The sequence below is a fragment of the Charadrius vociferus genome, unplaced genomic scaffold, assembly GCF_000708025.1.
Source record: "Charadrius vociferus isolate BGI_N301 unplaced genomic scaffold, ASM70802v2 scaffold118, whole genome shotgun sequence".
Classification (NCBI taxonomy): Eukaryota; Metazoa; Chordata; class Aves; order Charadriiformes; family Charadriidae; genus Charadrius; species Charadrius vociferus.
This window is the reverse complement of record NW_009649846.1, coordinates 388,347-397,734: the sequence shown is the minus strand read 5'-3', so window position 1 is coordinate 397,734 and position 9,388 is coordinate 388,347. Positions and strand designations below refer to the sequence as shown.

Genomic DNA, 9,388 nt, shown 5'->3' with positions numbered 1-9,388 from the left:
CCCGCTCCTCGTGTGGTGTGTGTGAGGGTGGGGGGGGTCTGTGAGGAGGAGGAGGTTTGTGAAGAGGAGGAGGAGGAGGAGTGGGGTGGTTCTGGGCTGGGGTGGCGAGCACCCCTAGTCAGCGGGGTGTGGGACCTTCCTCTGGCTGTTGGGGGTGCCTGTAGGTAGCAAGTTAGTTGGGTGACACTGCTCAATGGCAGGCAGAAGGGCTTTCACCCCCCTGAGGCAGGGGTGATCCTCCATTCTTTCCCTTTCTGCCCCCAGGGAGGGGAGGAGAGGGCAGTAACTGCAGTCCCAGCGGTTCTGGGTGGAGGTGGCTGTGGGCAGGCTGTGGAGCAGGGGATAGTGAGGCCCTCAGGAGGGGAGTCAGTGGTGGAGAGGAGGTTGAGGTGGAGGGTGGGAATGGTTGTGACTGAATGGCACTTGGCCCTTCTGACCAGGCAGCATGGATGTCTCGCTGTTGGAGATGGAGCCTGTTGGAGATGGAGATGTTTGTCTCCCTAGAGGATGCTCTGCAGGCAGACATCACACCAGAAGAGTGTATTGTTTAACTTAAGGGCAGGAAATAGGTTTTTAAATATTACGGCCAGGGTCAGTGGTGTTGGTTTTGTCACCCCAATTCCCTTGAATTCTGGCTTTTGAGCCATACTGGTTAGCGGAAAGTACTATAATTTTGGATAACGGCTTAGATGCGCTGTGCCTGTGGTGTGGCTCTACATCCTGCCAACTTTTGCTGGGTTTGCAGCTGTTGCCAGGGAGGAGCATGGCAATTGTGCTTGGTTACACAGCACTCAACGTAGCTGATGGTGGAGACTTTTTGGTGGTTGTAATCTGGTTTGGGCAGAAAGTAATGACAGTAGGTATAGAAGAAACATGTCTGTTACCACAGAGAGGTCGTGACAGCTCCTTTGGTTAAGATTCAGCCAGTTAGTATTCTGAAGCTTCACACAATCATTGGCTTTACTGGTTTGAAAGCAAATGGTATGCTTCCAAAGGTGGTCAAATTACTGTTTTGCATCACAGATTATTTCTCAGGGAAAAATAATGGACTTACCATTCATTATTTTTTATGATAAAAATTAAAGATGGTAACTACATAAATGATTAATACATTTTTTTGTGGATAAATGTTAATTTGTTTTGGCAATATTTTTCTACTCACTGTAGAAATAGAGGACTTAGACTTTTGCTGACTGTGAAAGCAGACTACTCAGATTGTTAGAAGCTCATACTTTTTTCTGAATGGGATAACCACTGGTAGGTATGTCTTTCATTGTGGAATGAAAAACCTCCTACACTACTACAGTACTGTTGGACTGCTTATTGTAACCTAGATTTAGACTGTTGCCTCTGCATGGTCTCTGGAGGGTGTGTGTCTGTAAGCATGAGAGAGAAACTGGGTTAAAGCAACTTGGCAAAGGCTATGTACAGAGTTTGTGAACTCTCTGCACAAATCCCTGAGTTCTGGGCTTATTGTTTATATACCAAATCGAAGTATTTCTACCATAGATTGCTTTCTTTTTCTGTGTATTTGAACACAGACAGGAAGATTTGTAGTGTGCAATTAATTTTGCATGTTGTCAGGCCCTAATAGTTTCTACATTTGATAAAAGCTTGCATTTACTTGATAATGACTTAGGCAAATTACTCTGCTGCATTACCTTTAGGCTACTATGGCAATATCTAGCTGTTCTTTCTTCTCTCTTGTTTTGGAGTCCCATCACTGGCCATTTAATACTCTGAGCAGTCAACCAGCATCAGTCTCATAGATAAAGTGGCCGAGTAGACGCATGTGTGCAGAAGCTTAAGTAGTGTGTTACTTCTGTGTACTGGAATCCTGTGTATGTGGCATGGATGTATTGAGAAGCAGGGCAGGATCACCAGAATCATCAACTGGAGGAGGTGCAGGTTTTTTGGAGTGGATTACAGCCTCTTCGTCTGTGAGACTGAATGGCCAAATGTGACCCCCATTCATTTGTCATTTGCCCTTAGTTGATCTGGATTCATTTGAGGAAGATCTAATTGTTTAGAAGGAGGCAGCAAGAATGCTTGAAGTGAAAGATTTATCTTGGGCATTTGGTCTCAGAGATGAACTGGCTGAAATATTGTGAAAAATGATCTCTGGGAAGCCAACAGCTCTTCCACTTGATGCTTCTGTTGCCTCTTCGTTCTCCACATACACACTGTATATGTTCTCCATACACAGTTTTGCCATATTTATGCTGTATGTGTGTATTACATCCCTATCTATTATGTTAGTTCTTATGGGGAAAAATTGCTTTGCTGTCTGTCATACCACTGTACTTCACAGGAGTGCATCCTTGGCAGATAGTGGGGTATGACTGTGCTGCTCAGAGATGTATCTAGGCAGGAGAGAGGTTTAAAAGGAACAGACACAAGCAGTGAGTTCATGAAACTGCATTCTTTAAGGGAATGAAGTAACCCTTGCTTTTCCATAGTGAGGTCAGTATTCCTTTCTCATCCTTATAAATTTTAGGGTTGTATATCTGGATAGTTGTGGGTAGATGTGCAATCCTCAGACCTTTTAGTTTGAGTAGTCGCCATTCTGGTTTTCTACAGTAGTCTGTTCTTCTAGCCTGAAATATTTTGCGTAATATTTTAAAACAGTCACTTCATCTAGTCCAACCCTCCTGCCAGAGCAGGGTCACCTACAGCACGTTACACAGGACAGCGTCCAGGCGGGTTTTGAATGTCTCCAGAGTGGGAGACTCCACCACCTCTCTGGGCAGCCTGTTCCAGTGCTCCACTACCCTCAAAGTAAAGAAGTTCCTTCTCATGTTAAGATGGAACTTCCTATGTTCAAGTTTATGCCCATTACCCCTCGTCCTATCACTGGGCGCCACTGAAAAAAGACTGCTCCCATCCCCCTGGCATCCTCCCATTAAGTATTTGTATGTATTAATAAGATCCCCCCTCAATCTTCTTTTCTCTAGACTAAAGAGACCCAAGTCCCTCAGCCTTTCCTCATAAGAAAGGTGCTCCAGTCCCCTAATCATCTTTGTTGCCCTTTGCTGGACCCTCTCCAGCAGTTCCCTGTCTTTCTTGAACTGGGGAGCCCAGAACTGGACACAGTACTCCAGATGCGGTCTCACCAGGGCAGAGTAGAGGGGGAGGATGCCCTCCCTCGCCCGGCTGGCCACACTCTTCTTGATGCACCCCAGGATGCCATTGGCCTTCTTGGCTGCCAGGGCACATTGCTGGCTCATGGTCATCCTGTTGTCCACCAGGACTCCCAGGTCCCTTTCCACAGAGCTGCTCTCCAGCAGGTCAGCCCCCAACCTGTACTGGTGCATGGGGTTATTCCTCCCCAGATGCAGTACCCTACACTTACCCTTGTTGAATTTCATAAGGTTTCTCTCTGCCCAACTCTCCAGCCTGTCCAGGTCTCGCTGTAAAGCAGCACAGCCTTCTGGCGTGTCAGCCACTCCTCCCAGTTTTGTGTCATCAGCAAACTTGCTGATGGTACACTCTATCCCTTCATCCAGATCATTGATGAATATGTTGAACAGGACTGGACCCAGTACTGACCCCTGAGGGACACCACTTGTTACTGACCTCCAACTAGACTCTGCACCACTAACCACAACCCTCTGAGCTCTATCTGTAAACACATCATATATATTTGGTACTTGCATTTAATTTCCACTCAATCTACATAGATTTCTGTTTATACTGGCCTTATAGTCACCTCTGTCAGTTACTTCCATAGATACTTACATTTATTTGCTGTATATATGGCTATATGGATATGTATGGGTGACTCTGTGTCACCAATGTGCGTGTCTGCACATGCGTCTGTTGCTGGGACATGGGTGATAATTCTGCGTCTCTGTGGAACTTGGGACAGCATAGGTAAGGAGTGGGTAGTGGGAGGTTTGGTTGTGTTTGTGTGTGTATGTATGGAGGTTGAAGAAGAGTGGTAGTGGTCAGGCAATGTATCCATCAGAATAAAGACAGGGTAAATGTATGTTTGTATTAGGATAGTTTTGGGAACTCCTGGTCTCAACTCTTCCGGGGTTTTGCTGTCAGCTTGCTTCAGGAGTTTCCTGCCTGTGAGCATACAGGTGGGTGCCCACCTAGCTTCCCATCTTCAGTCCTTCATATCTTCTTTTCTGGTCCCTGACAAGGTTTTCCACTTGGTATTCTGAATTTCTTCCCTATTAACCTGGACCTGGTTATAGTGAGGGTGAGGATTGTGAGCAAGTGCCATGTGGTTGGATCTTCAGGGGTCTCCAGTGAGTTCTGCATGAGGCAGATCCTTTCTTAGGGAAAAGGGAATTAGAAAGGTCTTTGGTAAGCTCCTCTCTGTCAGAAGCACTGGCTGGGGTCTCTGGCACGCAGGCTGTGGGTGGATTAAGTCTTCATGTGCTTTTGTCATCTTGCACATGGCATGGAATAGGGGCAGCATGGCTGTTGGATACAAGAGTATCCACATTGCCTTCCTTCTTAGAGTATATTGTCTATCATTTCCAGTGTGAGAATGACTGCAATGGATAACTGAAACAAAATTAAACAATAATGAAGAGATAACCAAGATACTTTGTCACTGGATTTTATTTTTTTGTTGTTTGTTGACATGTTATGGCAAATGTGTGGCAGCAGAGATGGAAGCTGAAATTTAGTTTCAATGTGTCCAGATCTTGGGACCTTTTTCTGTATTACATGTTCCTGGGTGGTCTGGTATCTGTTGGTCCAGCAACTTTGTTGCCGAACTGTAAGGCTGTTGCTGAACATTGTCTTCTCCATCCAGTTGCACTCATGAAAAGCATTAACAGCTAACTGATGTGCTGGGGAACTGTTTGTGTAAACTCTTTCTAGGCTGCTTTATGTCAAGTTAGATCAGAATACCATTTGAAGTATTTGAAATGAGCTGGCTGCTCTCACCTAGGGCAAATTAGAGAGAGCTCAGAAGTACAGATTCCCAGCAGATTAGAAGAGGTAGTAACTTCCGATGGTGAAACAAACTAACTATAAGTTGGTGTTGTTTTCCACTGGTACATGTAAATATAAAATATATCTATCAGAAGATCTACCTCTAACACCAGTCGTCCTTACTCCTGCTATTTGGACTTTATTTAAAAATAAACCAGTACTTCTGGAGTCTAAGGGTGCTACAACAGATCACTCTCGTGGTCCTGGAAGTTTGTAGGGCAGAGAAATAATATAGGAAACTTTGTGACATGGCTTTTCCCAACATTCCTGTGCCTCGCTCTTTTAATACTGTTTTCACTTTTTCTCCTTCTTGGACATCTTTAAAAGAGCTGGGCTTATGCATGTACTGATTTTTCAATTGATGTAGAGCAGTTTAAGGTAGAAGAGCAAACGCTATTTGTCTCCTTTGTGATTAATGCATCAGTTCTTACTGGGTCATCTAGAGTTAAAAAGAAGTTAACCACTGAAATACTTAAAGCAGCCTTAATTATTTAGGAAAATTTCACATTGCTGCAGTAGCCCATTTCATGTGTCACAAACCTATTAAAATCTTTCCCTTCAGTTGCACATAATGGATTGCTTAAATTCTTTTTTGATATTGTTAAGATAGTTTTCCCTCCTGTAGGCATACTGTTTTCCTATGCGGACAGTGTCTTGGTTGAAATTAAACTGAACCTGTATGTATCACTGAGTTGTGATCCTTTAGCATGCAAAATAATAAGACTGGGAATTAGCCCAATATGCAGTGTTGCATGTGGTACATAATACCTTCAAAATTATCAGTGGAATTTGGAAGTATTTGTCAAAATCCCAATTTGTGAAAGTTGGAAAAAAGATTTTTTTAGTGATGATTTCTGATAGGAGTTCCCCCCGGCCTCCCAGAAATGTACCAGCTTAAAGTATGTGCTTCTCAGCACAAGTGGGTTTTATAAAAATAATTCACCTTTACATTTTTTAAGTAACCTTTGGCAAAAGCTTAATTGCTCTACTAGGACACGGGGGAAGTTTGAAATCTACCTTGCAAGACCTTTGTCTTGAAATATGTCAAAAATGGGTTTTAGTAAAGATGTGATTACCTTTTATCTAGAGATCAAATTCATGCATTAAATTACTTTTTTGTTTGTTTTTTACTAGAGAGAACTAGGCTGAAAAAGAGTAGTGTTGTGATCTAGGTGCTTTAAACAGGTATAAACCCTCAGGAAAAAAATAGTTGAGTTTTCCGTAATAGGCAGAGCCTGCAGAAGGCTTAGTGCTTCAAGGAGATATAAGGCTGATCTGACAGCTCGGTAGCTCTTCATTTAAAGGCTTCTCTGTAATTGTTATCACAAGTTGTCAGGAATGTCTGAGGACCATTTTGCTTGGTCCCTGTGTTGGGAGATTTCTGTTCAGAGTCTGTTAGAGATAAACGATACCTATTAGAAATGCACAAGTTGTGTAAGCTCAGAGTTTGACATTTGGAAATCTCAGTTTATGGATGCTAGTCAGTATGAATTCAAAGCTGTGTAGTCTACCTACCTCTTCATCTGCTCAGGCTTTATAGATACAGTAGTCTCTTTTTTTCTTTATCTCCTGAGTTTGGTGTTTTTTTTCTGTCCTGCTGCTGTTGATTGTTGTGAACTTTGCTGGTGGAAGCTGTCCACATCTTTTGATGATCTCCTATCAGCTAGAACAGACTTGAAGGTATTACATTTCTTCTTAACATCTCTACTTGACATCTCAACGTTTTTTGAAATCGTTCAGCCAGCTCATGGACTCAAACACGTCTTGGGGGTTTTCTGTGTGTGTATGTATAATTAACAGCTCTCAAGTGTGCTGTAGAGGTGGATGCATACAGAGAAGTAAATTAGTAGGTGTCAGGAGAATTAACTAGTTTTTTAGTATGTTTTGTAACCTGTAGAACAGCTTTAAAAAAATTAAGTATACCAAGTACTGGAGGTTGGTGAATCTGGTGAGCTTTCAAGGCACAGGTGGACAATCAGGTGGATGTAATATTGCTGCAGTTGTGAGTCCCCAAATCCAGCCTGCAGCGAATGTGCGCACGTATTCCCAGTAGGTGCACATGTGTGCACACACATGTATCCAGCCACAGATGAACACCAACAGAGCAGTGCCTTTATCAGCATCTGTGCAGACACACACACCCCCAGTGCTTGTACATACGTGAACAGCAGAGGTGGCAGGTACGGTTCCTCTCTGGCTGATCGAGATTGATGTCCACTAGTGAAATACGTACTCACAGATAGAAAATGGGTCTCTCCAGTAGCTGGGTTCAGCTACTCAGTCTGTCCCAGAGTGGCCTCAGGGCCCGGTTTCCCCAGGCACCGGCGCCCTCCGGCCGGAGGTTCATGGTCCCGCTCCAGGTGCCACACTCGGCTCTTGTGCTGCTGCCAGCTAGTCTGGCTTGAAGGTTGCTGGTGGTCTCTCACACGGGCTCCGAATAGAGGGTGTGCTCACACACAAGGTGGGTAGAAAGAATATAAGAGTAATTCATAGTAGTAGTAGTAGTAAATTATTATTTACATCATTACACAAGAATATGTAGTAAAACTGCAGGATAGGCTGTGGTGTTCAGGTGCAGAGCTCAGTCAGATGAACATACTGACCCCCCAGATGTTACCCAGAACCAGCCCCTTTTATCCCCTTTTTCCCTCTTGTTTTTTCATACTGGTTCCTCCCCAGTCCACCTTGATCCCTCCCTTTCCCTGCCTTTGATCCTTCCCCTAAACATCGCGTAACAAGTCTTGCACATTTCCACAACCCCCTTAAAACATCTCATAAGAAGTTGTCCGACGTCTCCAAATGCTTTTCCCCTGCAGCCCCCGTGAGTCCCTGTCCCCAGTAGGCGCTGACCCTGGTCAGCCTGGGGCGGGGGTGGCCTCACTGGCTCCTCGGTGGGGTTCACCCCAGAGCCACAAGCTGACTGCTCTCCTCCTACAGTCCCAGGGAGCAGCAGCATCAGGGTGCTTTAATGCAATGTGCAGTGATGATGTTATTGGGGCTCCTTCCCTGTGTTATTCCACTAGTTCTCATGCGGTCTTTGAGTTCACAGTCGATAATCTTTAATCACATAACCTAATGCTAAGTATATGCAAAAAAATCTTTACGCTGGCACTGTAGAGTCAAAACGGAAAAGTGGAGTGGGGGAGAAATGGGTTTGTTGTCTGGAGCTATTTCCTGAAGCGTTTGTTTACCAGGCCTTTGTGGTAAACGAACACCTTTGTGGTGTCAGATCTCATACAGCAGCTGGAATACACTTGATCCTCGTTGCTCCGAGAGATCTGAAAACATAGATGGTAAAAGGACAGCTTAGCTCTAGTAAGATTGTAGGCTGTAGGGAGGCTGCTAGCAGTGTTTGCTTGTGGTCATGGCAGATGAAGGAGTCTGTCTTTATGGATAGGAGCCATAAGGGTTAAATTTTTACAAGTACAGGTGAGCTTCTCTTTTTCAAGAAGTTAAGGGCTGTGTACTTTGCAGCATAGTAATGTTTTGGGTGTGTTTTTTTTTTTTTTTTTTTTTTAAGCTAGGATGGTTAAAAAAGAAGGGAGGTAAGAGCTCGGAGCTGCATTCTATGGGATATGACTATCATTACTCCGTTTGCAGTAGCCTCCAAAACCAAACTGCTCCTCTGTGGATGTTCCCAGGAAAATGAATTTATGCTTAGCATGCATGAATCATAAACTTGGTGCTTGTTGCAGCCACACAGAAATATGAAATAATTGGCTAGTTACATGTTTTGCCATAGATATTTTATTATAATCTCTATTGGCAGTTAGTCTGACAGGGACAGTTTTGGAGAAGAAGGCTACAGAAGTTCTGATTTTAGAGATACTGTATGTGAAATGCTTAGCGTGAGTTTTAATTGTAAGTTATGTCTGGGGCTTGTGGCAGACTGCATTGTAGAAATTTTAAACCTTGCTTGCATACCACAGTATCTTTTTAAATTTTTTTTTCTCTTCCCTGAAAAATACTTCATCCGGTGTTGGACATCTCATTAAGAAAAAGGACACTTGCCCTGTGAGGAGAGGCTGGAGGAGCTGGGCTTGTTCAACCTGGAGCAGGGATGACTTTGGGGTTGGGATGGGGACCTTAGAGAAACTAACTCCCAGTGCCTGTGGGAAGATCGTTGAGGAGATGGAGCAGGGCAGAAGGATGAGGGACAACTGGCATTGTTCCAGGCTCAGCCTGGAACATGTTTTCCACATGAGGACAGTCAGGCAGAAGCACAGGTTGCCCAGAGAGGCTGTCCAGTCCCCATCCTTGAAAAATTTCAAGACTGGACTGGGTGAAGCCCTGAGCAACCTGACCTGACCTCAGAGACAACCTGCTGTGAGCAGGAGGTTGGAGCAGAGGCCTCTTAAGGTCCCTTTCAGCTTGAGTTCTGGTTTCATGATGGTCTGAGCTTTAAATTGCCCTATTAGCCTGCATGATTAAAGTA

The 9,388-nt window shown here is 44.2% G+C and overlaps 1 protein-coding gene across 1 annotated transcript in view; it reads left to right on the top strand.

Annotated features, from left to right (window-relative positions):
• Positions 1–763: 763 nt before the first annotated feature.
• DDX10 (DEAD (Asp-Glu-Ala-Asp) box polypeptide 10) overlaps positions 764–9,388 on the top strand; it is a 194,268-nt gene continuing 185,643 nt past the window's right edge. Inside the window, exon 1 of the mRNA XM_009890920.1 lies at positions 764–856. Coding sequence (XP_009889222.1) covers positions 764–856 — 93 coding nt within the window. The remainder of the gene's footprint in view (positions 857–9,388) is intronic.